Source organism: Pogonomyrmex barbatus, unplaced genomic scaffold, assembly GCF_055798465.1.
Source record: "Pogonomyrmex barbatus isolate J1 unplaced genomic scaffold, ASM5579846v1 scaffold14, whole genome shotgun sequence".
Taxonomy (NCBI): Eukaryota; Metazoa; Arthropoda; class Insecta; order Hymenoptera; family Formicidae; genus Pogonomyrmex; species Pogonomyrmex barbatus.
The window spans coordinates 4153161-4169429 of NW_028297110.1; the positions used below are offsets into that span (position 1 = coordinate 4153161).

General features: G+C 41.3%; 1 protein-coding gene across 4 annotated transcripts in view; it reads left to right on the plus strand.

The window, feature by feature from the left end:
- The window catches only part of ss (aryl hydrocarbon receptor spineless), a 168576-nt gene that overhangs the window by 126597 nt on the left and 25710 nt on the right, over positions 1–16269 (plus strand). For all 4 annotated transcript variants that reach the window (XR_016138421.1, XR_016138423.1, XR_016138422.1 and 1 more), the window contains one exon: positions 14405–14494. Coding sequence is in view for 1 of the 4 variants with exons in the window: in XM_089073114.1 (XP_088929240.1) it covers positions 14405–14494 (90 nt within the window). In the remaining 3 variants the exon portion in view is untranslated. The remainder of the gene's footprint in view (positions 1–14404; positions 14495–16269) is intronic.

Sequence of the window (16269 nt, forward strand, 5' to 3'; positions counted from 1 at the left end):
GGATAGAGCGGTAGATGGGAGGGACGGGTGCGGAACATTATACTTACACGTACTTACGAACTCTCTACGCGCGCGAGTCGACGTGCATCGCTACGATCGAACGACTCTACCAGCATCTACAACGGCAGGTTATTAATTGTCGGCTCGTTAATTGCGTTACGTACACCCTTGTACGCGCGAAGCTAATCCCCGAATGGGCCTTTGATGACAGCGATTCGGGCCGCACTCGAATCCGCGAAACGATGAGCGACGTCGATTTACGTCGATTAATGTCATCTTTTATGAGGAACTCGAAAGAATTTATATAATTTTATTATGCTTTGCTCCTTGCATGTCGCATACGTTATGTTTTGCGACGTATAATAATCTATTATAGAAAACCATCTGCAGTTCGCTTTGTAGAATTTTATATTACGGAATTACACGATGTGTGTTAAATTACATTGAAAAAAAAAAAAATAAAATTCTAAAATTCAAATAATTATTTTATAAATTATGAAGGTTAATATAATTATAGATTACAATAATTGTAGATTACGAATTTTCTAAGATGTTGTTATAAAATTATGGGAAACTTTGCATATATATGCACATTTATATCGTATTTTTTACTTTTAAAATCATATAGGTCGGCGTATTTTCAAATCTAGACGTTCAAAAGACTGCAACTCAATGCAGCTTTGAATGTATTACATGGTATAAATCAAGAACGCATATCTTCCAGACGCGGTATCGATTTATGAAAATGGCGATGCAATCAGGTCGCGCCTGATTTTCTTGACCGGACCCGGGCTCGGCTCAAGCCCGGCTCGTGTTCCTTGAACCTGGGTACCAGGTTTCCGGGTAATCCACCTCACGCCATCCTCGGCTCGTATATCAATAACATATTTATACAATTCGCGCGGTTCCATGAACCCGACTTCCCAGGGACTTCCCTTCTGCCCACCTACGCTCTTCTCCCCGTGGCCACCCTTTCGGTTCCCCTCCCTGTTTCTCGAACAAACAGCGCCGTCTCTTCTTTCCACGCGCCATATACCGTTTCGCCGATCCTCATAAACTTTACGAACCCCGACGGTAAATCCGGTTTATGACAAGCCGGCCTCCACCACGAGGTATCCTCGAAATTACGGCTGGGCGCGATCGAATTTTTATACCCCTTCCCAATTATACCGTGAGTCGCGACCGGATGGTATATACGCGGGCGAGAAGAGAGCGATTGAGGGAACGACTCGTTTAGACGCGGCACGACGTCTTGTCTCTCGCGGAGGGAATTCGCATCTATCGAATTACACGGCATCAAATCAGCGCCCGCCGGACCGCCGCCGTGCATAGATCACATCGCATTCACACGCTGCATTTTCTATCCCTCACCCCTCCCTCCTCTTCGTCTTCGTAGACACCAACGAGGTTTGTCTCGTGCAGAGAGAAAGATTCTTAGCAGAAACCTGCTCAGCCATTTATGAAAATTAAATTCTTTAGGTAATCCTTGACAATTGTTGACAATTTTCGGGAGAAAGCAAGAAAAATAAAAATTTTATTATTATCCTTATTTTTTAAATAGACATCGTGAAGATTATATTTGAGAAATTGTTTTGGTTATATATAATTGTATTGGTTATTGTCAAATTATTTGATTGTAAGATTATCCAACATTTATTTGAGTTTAATTAACGTTTTTTACTCGGTATTAAATTAAAATGTATGTAAAATAGTAGATTGGTTTCTTACTAAATACATTCGTGATGTTCAAGGTAGACTCGATGAAAAATATCCGCAGTCAAGGGAAGTTAATTTGCTCATTTTAATGTGTTTTCGCCGAGAACGTGTACGGTGGATATGCCTATTAAATATTTTCACGCTTGGACGGCCGTTTCTTGCTGCTGCTTAAAGACAGCATCCAGGGACATCTAATTTGTTAATTTGAATTTATCGCTGTCATAACACGCAAATCGCATTATGGTGTCAAAAAGGCAAATGCGTGCGAAGACTGAAACATAATGCGATCTTTTCCGAGAAAGAAGAAGAAGAAGGCGGTCGGATCGCTATACTATAATTAAAAATTAATTGTTAATCCCAATATGAACTTCTTTTTCTTTTTATCACATTTTTTTTTAATTAATGACGGTCATGTTTGAAAATATTCTTCTAATATTATATTATAAATTATCATTAATGAATCCAAGTGAATACTTTCTCAAAATTTGATTTTCCTAGCAATTGATATTCAAAGACAACGTATTAAGAATTTTATTTAACAATAGTAAATTAAATTTGTCGCGTAATAGTTTGATACACAGAAGCTTTGATCGAGAATCAAGTCTTTAGCGCGACAGCAAGTACGGTGAAGCAAACGCAAAACAAGTTTCTCGTGCTAAACGGCGAATATTTAAGAAACAAACTGAAATCAAATACACAGACTTTTCCCTTTTGCCGCGTTAAAGTATCGTTTTTCGTGAGTAGCGTGCAAGGAGGTACCTTCCTACTTAATACTTACTATTTCTCTAAACGGTATGCGGATACATTACTTCTACGAAAGTTTCCTCGCGTAAAACGTTTACTGCCCTTTTTCGTCACTTCTGCCGCGGCGCGCGAAGACACGGGGAGAAAGGAAGAAAGAAGAAGAGAGGGAGAAAGAGAGAAGCCGTTTCTCCTGAATCTCCGACGTAAAAGGTTCAAGCGAGCCGAAAGCGTTCTTCGATCAACTCGACACGAAACCGTCGCGCCGGTAATTCGCCACACTAAACACCGCCATTTTCACGAATCCGTGCACGTTTCGGAAGGAAAATAAAGACCGTGGAAATAATGACGAATATTATGTGTTAGAATTCTCTCTAAAAATAGAAATTTTCCAATTCTTATAATTATAGAAATAACAGATATTTATTATTTGTTGAAAAAAAACATTATAAATAATATGACAAGGTATGAAGTATGGCAAAATTATTTTAAAAACAAGTACGACTGAATATCTAAATTTATAATTTTTACACGAAATAACAAGCTACTCTCTACTTTAATTACTTAATTACAAATTTCACATTTAGCAATTAAAGAACTGCCATAATATTAAATTAAAATAATAAATCCGAGATTCTCTATATGCATAGAAAAATTTCTCTGGTTTCTTTTTCATGATTTATTACTTCACTTCTCTTTCTTCTATCTAATGGCTAAGGCAACTTACTATCTTAGCGAATTAGTGCGAGCAATGATAGAAGCGCCTGATTGTCTCTGAAGTAAACTAATAAAACGCTGATTATCTAGCCGGATGGCTGGATTTTTCGATCGTTGAGCGAAACATACTTCGCCAATCCATTTCTGTCGTCTCTCGGAAATTATCACCCGGCGCGAACGCACGATACACGGCGGGGGGCCCCCCGTCGAGCGCGCACGGCTCTCCAGCTTTCGTTCCTTTATGAAACTCGAATAAACTTTCCTCCACTGACTCGCGCACCATTCACGGGGAAAGATATGCGGACGACTGCATTTTTCGCGTCAAGACATCGCCATTGCGCGAAGAGTCATAATACCCGATGATCAACTAGCGACCAGCAAAAAGGTTTCAAGGAAGCGCAAGTAGATAAATAAAATCGATTTGAGATTGATATATTTTTTTTTAAATTATCCATAATTAGCGAGCCATTAATGAAAAGAAAACGTAATCGAGTGCCGAAATTCGTCGTACGCGAGGATTGCTTTCGGATCGGTGCTGAAAACCTTCGCGAACGAAGCCCGCGTCGATTTGCATCTCGCTGAGGAATTTCGGGTGGAACAAAGGCGCGTAAGGTCGAGCAAGATGCCCGCAGATCCGGCCGTACGAAATGTACTGCCGCGAGATTACCCGGTTAAAGCGCTGACGGAGCCGATCAAAATGCAACGAACCTGTGCATTATGTTGTTGATACATCACTGCAGGCGAAATTCAGCGACTCCCTGTTCTAGCGGGGGCAGGCCGCTCGTTCCCCCTCCCTCCCCCCGCGCGCTTGTCTGCTGCCCCCCCCCTACCCCTTCTCCCCTTTCTGGTACACGGTGGATCGACTAATTTTTACCCCGGCGCACCAGCTCGGGCTTCGGTACAAATCACGCCTCTCAGTGACGTATCGCCGCGAAAGCAGCCATTTTGCTCTCATATTTTTTATTTAATAGCCACCAGGCTATCGTGTATCGCATTAATACGCGGCAGCTACGCCGTGCGGTAGCGGTAAAAGAGGGTCGTGGTCGAGGCGACCCCCGCCACCCGGTAACCCGTAATCATCAACCGAGCTATTTTTCTCCCCGCGCTAGCTCTCTCTTTCTCTCTCGCCCGCTCCAACCCCCCCCCCCCTCCCCTTCTTTGCTCCTTCTTCTTTTCCAGCGCCCGCTACTACGTCTACGCTTCCCGCAAACTCCGATTGCGAACGGCCCTAAAGACTGCTACCAGTGCTATAATACCGAGGGGGAAGGTAATCCATATCTTTCGCCCCAATTGAGATAATGACGACAGCGAAGATGACACTTGTAATTGTTAAGGGAATGGCACCGCGTATGAATGAATTTTTATTCGTGTACACGGACTTTCTTAAAAATTATCCCGCGTACATTGTTACACATATTATGTTATCTTTTCTCATAGGAAATAATAAAATTTATGCGGGATTCATTCAAGACCTAGCCATGCAAGCATTACCTCCGTGATTACTTTGATTACTTTCGAGTCACGAACACTACCGTCCGCGATCCTGGAACTTGTATTTTCATGTCGTTCGATGCCTTGAGCACAAAATGCCACTTAAACGTCATAAAGCCAAAATGACATGCTTCACAGTTGAATGAATTAACACAAACGGTATTTTTCATGTATGGCTGTAAGCGAGTGAACGTTCACCTCCGATACAAACGCGAACGTGGAAAATTATTTATCCTTTTATCGATTCTTTTCCGATCCAGTAAAAGTCACAGCGAGTTGCATTTTACTTGGAAGCTTCCGCTCCCTCCGCTTTTTCTCTTCTCGCCAAGAGCGCTTACTCGCAAGATCCGATTATCGTCGTCCGATCGGCCTCTCGATCACGACAGAACAATCGCTATTCTTTCGGGCCATCGAGCCGGGAATAAGCTCCACTTCTCGCATCAATCAGGCCACGCGGCGTGGACTTTCCTCCACTTGGCGTGAGCGTAACACGCGTGTTTATGCCGCGTGCGGTACCGCGGTGCAATTTAGATCACGTCTCGGCGTGAGCGAGCGATGCGCCCGACTCGACTTAAGTGAATTCCGTATACGCGGCAAGAGTTGGCGAAGTAGCGAGCCGGCCGACCCGGCTGAAATGGATAGAACGAGAAGGGAACGTACGGCCAAGTTGATCACCGTGCTATAAGGTCTTACTTGTTGCTGATGGTTGCATGTCTGCCACGGCGGCGAGCAGCCGTGCCTTCTGCTTCCCGGCTGATTGCTCCGTATGCGAGAAGCGATAGGGGGAACTTCGCTTCCCGGATGGATGGACGGCCGGCGGTTTCCTAGTCGTTGAATCGTCTAGGACGAAAGTTCGCGATTTCTGCAGAAATGGGCGAACGGCGAGAGCGGCCTGAGCTACGGAGAAAGGATATGATCCTTAATCATATTTAGGCTTAAATTGCCTCGTTGACTGCGATGTTGTTTAGATCCCGACGAAAACGACGAGGGTGATTTCTTATCAAGAAGGTTCACGAAATGCAATTGAACTGCAATCTTCGTAACGCGAGTCTTATTCAATCGGTCAAGATGAATTTGCTGTCTTAATTTTGTCAATTTTGAATGAAATCTATTGATAGAAAAATAATTCTTTCATCTCGATCACGAATCAAAGATGAAGGGTTAATTAAGAAATCCATAATATTTTTGATATGAAAAATTATTCATATAGAGCAAAAAATATGAAAAGGTGATGCAAGAAAATGATACATCTGCTTTTCGCTTTTTTTTCTCGGGTAAACATTGTTCGCATGCATAACTACAAGTATCAGATAGAACTCTTCTCGTACTTGAAATATCCGTGAAACGGTACGGTAATTTCTTGGAGTAGCGGCATACTCGAACTTTTTCGTATTTGGACACGAATGTGTGTTACGGAGGATATGCAAAGCTATTCAACTTTTTAACTTTCTTGACCGTGACTTTTGTGAATTGATTATATACCGGCAGGAGAGAGTAATTAACGAGTTCGGTTTGGCAAACACCCAATTTCGTCCAAGTTAAGAACTAGAGATACAACCATCAAGTATATCTTTTATTCTTATATTCATTGCGAGTTAAATAAGATTTCATTCTTTTCTAAATTAATATATAATCGTATATCGTGACAATAAAATAAAATTAAAAAGAGGAAGAAATTATAATAATCCTTTCATTTTATAAATCAATTAACAATTTTTATAAAAAAATATTTCCATAAGTTATGTGGCATACTTAATTGATTTTTATTCAATTGTTTAATTTACTTGATTAAAGTTCTCATATTTTTTTAAGTCTTGCTTTCTCTATCAAACAAAAATATATGAAAATGGATAATAAATTGGTAAGAGCGACATTCATTATTGATGCATTAAGAAGTAATATTTCGTAGATTAAATAATTGTAATAATTGCAATTATTGACAACCGTTAAGCGGAAAGTCGAGAGAAAAGAAGATTTCACGTGTGCGCTTAATTAAGGATGTCGCTGTGCTAAGCTGTGAAAGGGTTAAAAAGACGATCATAAACTAAGGCAACGAGGGGCATTAAAAAAGCCATCATGCAGAAGGGAAAGCATTGGTTGGAAACAGGCCGGTTGTCATTAAATCGATTGGAACGCGAAAGTCAAACCGTATCTTCGCGTCCCGTGGAAGTTGCGAGCAGAAACATCAATTCCTGCGAAACTATTTTTTTTTTTTTTTAACTAATCCCTCGTTACTTTCACCGCCATCGGCGACGTAATAACAAACGTAACACGTTGCCAAGGAATACTTACCGTATTCGGGGAATACAATAAATACATCCGCAGCGTTTTATCGACATTTTGCATCACGCACGTTGCGTTTCGCAGGAAATTCGATTTTAACAAAATGGAATTGTATTTTTGCTCAATATTACTACAGCTATAAAGCTATGCTTACAGAGTGCAACAAAATATGTAAAAAAAGATTTTATTTAATAAAAATTTGCTTAATAATGAAAGAATTAGAAAGAGAGAGAGAGAGAGATTTTGGGTAAAAATTATAAAATCGGCTTGTAACAAAGTATAGAAGAAATTTCTATTTTTAGCGTCAATTATAATTTTGTTTTTAGCTTACGATTATTGTACAGATTTGATGCATAATCCGATCGAAAACGCGCTAAATGAAGAAAAGGAAATACCGATCATCCTATCGCATGCCCGGAATGTATCCAGACATAATAATAAATTCTAAGGGACATTAAACGCGCAATGCGAAAAGGTAGGTTAGTAGAAAACGTCGGCCGTCCACTCCAATTACGTTTTATGGAACGGCGAATACTCGAGCTTCATATAATTGCGGCGTAACCATTAATGCAATGCGGCTTACTAATCTTAAAATTAGTAGAGGCCAGATGGTGGCAGCTGGCAATTACGCAGCATCGATTCAATAATATCAAACGTATCCGCCGTATATATTTTCCGTATAAGGTAGTATTTGACGCTTTATTTAGCTTTAAATCCCTTTCTCGTTGATGAAACATTAATGGATCTTGACATCTTATTTTTTTTTTATGCAAAAAGTCTTTTTCATGATAGAATTTTGAAATGTTTCTTTGAAATTGTTTATGATTTTTTTTATTATTTTGGTACTTTTTATCCCGATTTTAAACACTGTATTTTCTGAGTATTTGTTGATTTAAGTTGATCAATTTTTATCTCTTAGTCATGATCGAAAAATATTCAGGACTTTTTGCGATAATTCGAGAAATAATTTTGTACCGTGCAATCATAGCCATCGTTGATCTCTAATTTGTATATTGACATTATTACCGTCCGACATTTTAATACCAGATTCAAATTATAGAACCTTATCGCACTTATATATAGAATCATCGTAATCATGTAGAGTACTTGTAATATCTGGCATAATTTAAGGCTGAGGGCTCGTGTCTGAGTCTTGCGAAATACTCTGCCGACTAAGCGCATCACTCGCAGCCGTCCTTAGGTAGCCTGTATACGAGCCCGTTTGATGCTACCCGGTGAACTTTACGATATCAGCCTTGGGATGCTTTTGGAACGGACAGTCGGATCGGGAGTCAAGGACGTCGATATAGTCGGTACGAGCGGAAATCGGGCAGAGAGAGCGAACGCGATTCGCGCAGACGGTGACTCGCGGTGAGTCAGGGTGTGGGCGCGAGAGAGATGGAGAGAGACATGGGCTGAGTCAAAGGTAACTGTAGGTTGGGTGGGTGCATGGGATGGGATGATATCGGGTTAGGTTGGTGGTCGACGGGGCTCGCCTTGGTCTGGCACCGCTAGTCCTTCCCGTATTGATCGCGTGCTCCTTTCCTCCCTTAGATACCACGTCGACCCTCTCTTAAGCCTTACGTATGGCCCGGGGTTCGCTCCTACCTTAGGCTCGACCTTAAGCCAAGGCGGATCCTCCGGATTGGGGCTCGAAATCAAGGGTTGAAATCAAGGGAAATCTATATAAATCCGGTTAGCTTAGCTCTCGATGTTTTGCATACACAGATAAGATTGATTCGTGATAACGAAAACACAATGATCGACGTAAAACATATTTCTCCGTATAGAAATCTGAACCCTCGACGAAGCTTTATCAGTTTTGAGATCCATAGTTTTGCAGAATTATTCTGTTTTATTTTATCTATAATAGTTTTTCGAAAATATAATTAAAGTTGAATCGAAATAGCGGGAAATATTAAAAAAAAGAACGTCTTAATTTAGAAAAACTATTAGATTTTTATAAAACCAGTTGATGTTTCTGTGTTTGTTTCATTTTATTGATTACATCAGTATAATAAAAATTGTAAATTCGATTATACAGCAATCTCTCGCATTGATATTCTCCGAATAAAGAATGCAGGTTTGCGGGAAGCATGGTCACGTTTGCCATCTGATAAGATGGGTTTTTTTATGGCTACGGTTACAAAATGGTTGCCGGTGCGCTATATGCATATTCGCAATCGTGCAGTTTGAGGAAAGGGAGGTATTAACCGCGTCGTTTAACGGTCTTAACAGGATACGATGCCGAAGAGCTTAATTAACGGAGGGTCTGAAAGGCGTCCGTCACGCGCGCTGGACGTGTGAGAGCGACCAATGAATTACAAGCCGGGTGAATTTACAAAGGTATCGTTCTGTCTTGGGGTGCGTGTCGTAACGAACGAGCCCCTCTCGCAGTTATCGTACGCACGAACGACGACCAAGCTGCAGGTGAAGCTGATCGTAGTCGATACATAGCTTTTCGAAAATATGTTTTTCCAGTACTTGTACGCACGAGGCGAGTATCTAAAAGTCTCTCTGGACAATGCGCTGGTATCAAAGATTCGAAAAATTTTTGAAGGTTAGAAAAGCTAAATTTTCAAATGAATGAAATGAAAATTTTCAATGAATAAAATGTCGCGAGCTGCCCGCACCGTTAAACAAAACTCGATTGACTTTTAGTTAAAAATTATATTGGTATGGGTATAATATGAGCTTTGTCATTCACTGCGAGTACCAGTTAATTTCCTTGAACCGAGCGAAATGGTAATAGTTCTGGACACGGCCACTGTGATCTACATTTTATCGGAATTATTGCTAAGCGCGGCTGACAACGTCGATGCGAAATTCCACGGCGGATCGGCATTAGCGCGCTGATCCAGTTTCGTCGTCAACTTGGTCGCGTGCCCGCCGGCGACGCAATTAGTCGCCCGATAACGGGATGGAGCGAGCCAGCCTAAACCAAGATAAAACCAAGCGAGGAGGGGAGAGAAAGAGAGACGGGGGAAGGGAGGAGGGGTTGAAGGGGAATAATCAGAAAACCAGGCTAATTCGGATGCGGTTTCTCTTAATCGGCTAACCGAGCAGAGTAAGACGGCGCGATTATAATGATAATGGCGCATGCAACGAGCGCGAAGCAGCGAGCCGTATGACCCGTATGATTGTTGCGTATGGAAATGAAAAGCCATGAAAATCCGCTCCGGCACGAACGCGTTAACGCTCAGCTCGTCATTCAACGGTGGCTGCTTATCTTCGACGTTCTTATTGATCTCTAAACGAGCGAACGACTTCTCTCGCTCCTCTCTTCTCTCGCACGCGCGCGTACTTCTCTTCCCCGGGCGCGCGTGAACGACCTCGTGTGTCACGTGAATTTCATTCTATAATACTTTGTGGACTCAACAGCTGATTAGAAACACGCGTTCGATTCTACGGTGTTGAATTAAAATGCATGGCCCTGTAAATTTTACACTTTCACGATATCGCGTGGCGTGTTCAGCCACTGTGAGCCAGTGTCCTGCATTTTTCCTGCCCAGGAAATTAATACGATTCGCAATATGCGACTGCCATGCTAAAAATAAATAGAAAAATAATATCACGTATAACGTGTATCCTTAATCCTAGCACGTGGATAGTGTAACTTACAAATCTCAAATATTTACGCTCATAAATAAGAGCAAAGGCTCTCGCCTTTAATTAAATCCTCTTCCCACGACAAATTTAATCACTTTAATTTCTTCTTCTAGTCTCGTTGAATATTATACGATATGGAATGCAATATTATTTTATTCGTTCGATTTTCCACATCGAGTTATATGAATTTCTAGAACGACGCGGTGACGCGACTCCGTCAAATTAGATATTAAATTCAGCATTGCGGTTGCGTATCGCGGAAGCGCGTTTCTCTCCCCGTGAAGAAGCAGAGGGGAAAGAAGGAAGCCGATGGGAGGAGCGAACGAAAAAGACAAACACGGTTTTCTATTTCTCGCGTGAGCCGCACGGCGAATCAGTCGCGTGCCACTCGCGACTCGCGTGTTCCGTCCAAGCGTGAACTTCTAATATCCCTTCATCCTCACCTTGACTCTCTCGCATTAGCGGGTCGCCAATAATACTTCACGCACGAAATCTTTCCATTTTCTTCCCTCATGCGAGCGAGAGTCACGGGCACGGACGCGAGCCCCGGAGCACGATCGGATATGCCGATATGCAGATTGCGAAATCGACGGCTGGACGAGCAATCGCACTCCAGAGTTCAAGAAACTGGACAGCGCTTCTCGCGAGCTCGGTTTCAATCAACATACATTACCATATAATCGTCGTGAAATTGATGCGCACTGATTAAACTCGCCTAATTTAACCATTTTAAAATCCGAGGATACATTAATCTAAAGACTATTCTAAATTATTTTCGAGATGATTTCAACCAAAAATTGAGTTGTTTCTGTTTTATCGTAATGCGAAACACGATCTCAACGAAGCAATAGTCGTGACTATAGAAGGCATCGCCGGTCGATCGAGAAAACTCGATTACTTCCCCAAACAATACAATTATAGTAGTAACGATAAACGAGTCTCGCGGGATGATGCCTTCCGCGGAATGGCTATGTCGGCCATTTCGAAGGGACGGGAAAAAGGGGAAGCATACGGGAGAAAATCCTATTATAGCTCGTGTCCGTACGCGGAATGGTACAGCGTGGGGTGGTGAAGCGAGAGGGTCGAAGCTCACCCTTCGCGTTTATCCGTATTGACGCAACGCAGGAGCCCACCCTGCGGATTAACCAATCGAAACGCAGCATCCGCGCATGCGATCGCACGGAAACGCGTGCCATTTTGTATGCCACGCTATCACGAGACGGAATCGGGGCGCCTTGTTTTCGTGGCCGGAAAATGAAACCGAGAGTTTGACACAGTGACATATTTAATCATAAGGGGTGCAAAGGACTGTATACTTTCGATGTGCGAATAAGTTATATAACGAGGCAAAGAAAGTCTCTCTCTCTCTCTTTCTTTCCATAAAATTTTTTTTATATATATTGATATCTAAAAATACATTTAAATTATATTTTCTGAATCATATAAATAAAAAAAAAAACAAAGTTGCTATAAACTAGTAGCTTCATCGACATCATTAAACAAAGAAATTATAAGTTTGCTTTATCTTGAATTGAATATTTCCATATTATTTTGTCGATGATCAAGATTTGCAAATGTGTTTTATTTGAAAAAAACTTATTTAAAATCTATCTATATGACCCAAATCGATTAAAAAAAATACATTATAACTTTGAGATCGCAATTGACTCTTGAACCGCGTAATTATTGTGATAATTATATAATGTTCCGCTTTTAAAACAAACTTTATTCTATAATAGCCTGGAAATAATAGGCTAGTATGAAGTTCGCTTATGATTGTTCCTTGCGAGAGTTTCTTATCGAAAGCTATGGATTAAGAAGCTGTAAAATATTCACAATTATCGCAACTTTGCGAATATGCATCGTGTTGGCGGGAAAGTCTGAAGATATGTTAGAGGACTAAAAAAATTGTGGGAGGCAACTATTTACCTCGTATATACTTTAACATTACACATGTATCATTATAATTGCACACTCAATTAAATTTATATAATACGTTTTACATATCAAAATAGTGAAGTGAAAAGCTAAGATTAATAAAAACGGAAATTTATTATCAACGAATATAATATTTGCTATAATATTTGTAAGATATTTTAAAGCTATAAATTATTCGTCCAACTATTTTTTAAATTAATTTGGAGTTGAGCTTTGTCTCAGCGAAATGTCATCGGGCGGCGGAGGGGGGGGGGGCAATTTACCTCGTGGCGTACTTCAACGTTACACGTTATATCATCATAATTGCATGTCCAATTAAAATTTTGTTGAAATAAAAAATCCACCGGGGTGATTAAATTAGCAAGCTTGCGTATCCCGGGATCGGTGTACGCCTTCCTTCTACGGCCGGTTTTGGCGAGCTCACCATATTTCAGAACAATAAGTTCCGCGGTCTGGCGTACCTGGTACCGCCACCGCGAAATAAAACAAAACAATACACATTTAGCTCGCAGAAACGGTGGAGAGCGGACGAGGCTTTAAATGGTTTCCTACTCCGCTTCCGAGTAGTGTAGGGCGCGGGCCGAAGACTGCTAAAACTGGGACGGATATTTTCGGCTTCGATGCGCCGCATTCGGCTTCGTTTGCGCGAGGGCTCGTTTGGTATTTGCCGGTATCGGGACCGCCGATAAATGGGAAAACTTTCCCGGGGTGTTTTCAGCGTATTCCCGGCAGAAACAACGCTCGCCGCCCTCCGCTTTCCGAAAGGCAACGCACCCTTCCGTTTTCGTGCCGCCGCACTATTCTCGCGTGGGGCGGCTCGAAATTGCCTCTGTATTTCGGAAAGCTTAATCGTATGTGCCACGTCGGATTACGCGATTTACCTGAATTATTTTTATTTGTATATCAATCTTTGTTTTCAGGATTCATTCGCGCAAGGTTTATACTTTTTTTTTTTTTTTTTTTTCCAAAAAGTTTTGTTATTATTACTGTAACAATAATTGGATTTTATAATTATTAAATGAATTATTTACTCGATATTTTCTCTTAATTGCCTTTTACAACAACTGAAAAATTTATAATCTACAACGCGAAATGTAATATAAATTTAAAGATACTTTTTCACATTTTTAATTTTTTTCAAGTTTTCAATAACAGCTCTTATCTGTACTTTTCACTCGCTATTATCCATATTTTTTTTCTCCTTATGTTTATTGTATCTATCATTAGCCGATCTTTTTCTCTCAGCTTTACAATATTACTTTTGGACGTCATGGAGGTATATTTCCTTCTCGTGAGAAAGTCTCGAGAATAACAGGTATTTTGGGCTTCGAGGTGAACACTCGTGTTGTGCAAGCTCGTTTGGTATTTGCCAGTATCGAGTCTGCAGACAAATGAGAAAACTTTCCGGAACGTTTCCGACCGATGCCGCCGCCGCCGCCGCCGTCGCCGTCGCCGCAAAACGCCAGCCTTCAGTTTAGAAAAGGCAACATACCCTTTCGTTCTCGTGCCGTCGCTCTATTCGCACGGGGTGAACTCACACGTACGTCTAACAACGTCTAAACCTGTATTTTGTAGTGCCCTTAACTTATCCGCGCCACGAATTAGCCTCTTCAGCTTCGACTCGATGCAAACGGAGCAGTCTCTATTCGATTATGTTCAAGTCCGGCAATTTTACATTCTTTAGTCGACTGACGATTGACAGATGGTTCAATTCCGCCACCATCGATTATTATATATCAATATAATAAAATAACAATATAATTTTTACAATATAATAGAAGAGTGTGGAGTGTATACGTTATATTACGTGTTTTACCCGAAATTAATTAATTTCTATTTTTATTAATACAACAGTTTCTTTCATACACATTTATTTTATAAATTTAATTAAATCAATTTTTTGTTCCAGGCACTAAACGGGTTCCTGCTAATATTAACTTGCGACGGGGAAGTGTTTTTCGCTACCCACAGCATAGAGAGTTATCTTGGCTTCCATCAGGTACGAATAAATTTGTAATTAAGTCAAATGTTATATTAGTAGAGAAAGAGAGAGACACATTGAAAGCTTATATCAAATTATAAAAGCTTTATATTTACACTTAAAATTTATATATTATACACATACTTCCACATATGAATTATTTAACACTTTTGAGCAATACAATTGTTAAATAATTACAAAAAAATAAAAATATTGATTCTTTAATAATACCATTTTCAAAATTAAATATCTAAGAATTTCGTTGTCAAAAAATTTTGTCGAAATTCACATCAAGAACGAATCTCCGCCGACGAATCCGATGGCGTTTAGAAAATCATTTACGTGTCTTTTAAAAGCCAAGTTGACAACGTATTTATAGATCGAGGATGCTCGTGCATTTGGCCCCCAAGGCTCTCCCTTATTGCAAGGTAATTCTAGACATAGTTCACCCTTGTTAGTTTATCTTCAGTCAACGTGTGTCCACACCCAACACGCGGCAGTCACGCCAACGCTGTCAAGTCAAGTTCACCGTACGTGTCACGTTTGCCCAAGGCATCATTCCTTTCGCGAGACAATGTATTCTTCCACCAAGACTGACGGCCGACATACATTTTTCAGTAGTAACAGTGGGTCATCGACGCAAACGTGCAACACGCTTCGACGTTGCCCAGCTTAGACAAATCTGTCCGAATCTGCTCGAACGGAAAAAAAAAATCTCAATTCGCTACTTTGCAGAAAAATTATTATGTAAAATTAGCTTACGATAATTTATGAATAATTCAAGAAATAGGACACTGTTTTGTCAAAAAACTCCAACGTTAAAAATTCTCATAAATGCGACAAAAATGTGAACCAAGTTATAACACGACTTGAAAATCAGGCTCGTTCCCGAATGTCTCTTAATATTCGATATTACGATTCGCCGAATTCTTTTTATAACTTGATGTTGCTCAAACGGCGATGCGCCAGGTCTCAATTATCGCGATTTCAATTATCCTAATTCATTGCGGACGGAACCCGAACCGGCCGTATAACCGGCAGTATGCCGTAGTCGCGGATTTGCATACGCGAGTATCCCGAATAAACGTGAATTGTCGAGTAACAAACGTTATCGCCAGATTCGAATTCCGACGGTGCTTAATTAGTTATGACATCCGGATAATCGTGCCGGGCAAGCTCTCGTTAAGGCCGACGTAACTTGGGCGATTTTATTCGGCGGCCCGGGCGATGATCGGACGATCGGACGATCGGATCGCGTCCTCCGGCCGGGGCCGCTGATTCCCGCGTGGCGATGCAACCGTGGCGGTGTGGGAACCACGGGAACGATCCCGATTCGCCGTGCAGACCGAATCTAATTGCGTGGCCACGATCCACACTGTTGCACAGTTCGATTGCTACCGGCGTTCCCGCGCACGATCATTTGAATACTTCGGCCGGGCCGCGCTCGAACACCGAGGTTTCCCCTTAATGATAAAGCGGCTGTGTGTAACTACAGTCCCGGCGCGGGCTATTGGTTCCACGCGAGAGAATTGTGTACACAGTGTAAAAACTGATTTTGCGCTATATTCCGCCGATATATACCTCGGCACATCCGTCCGCACATCGATCGGTCCGCTTTGTTTGAAGACCGGCGATTAAACGTGTCGCGCAGGGAGGGGTATCAAATTTCTCAAATTCAGAAAAATCACGACGTTAAATCACTCACCGTGCTTCCGCGTAACTCCGCACCGAAAAGATAAGAGGTGAGAATGTTAAGTAGACACGTAGACAAATGTGCATTTAAACGTTATTCG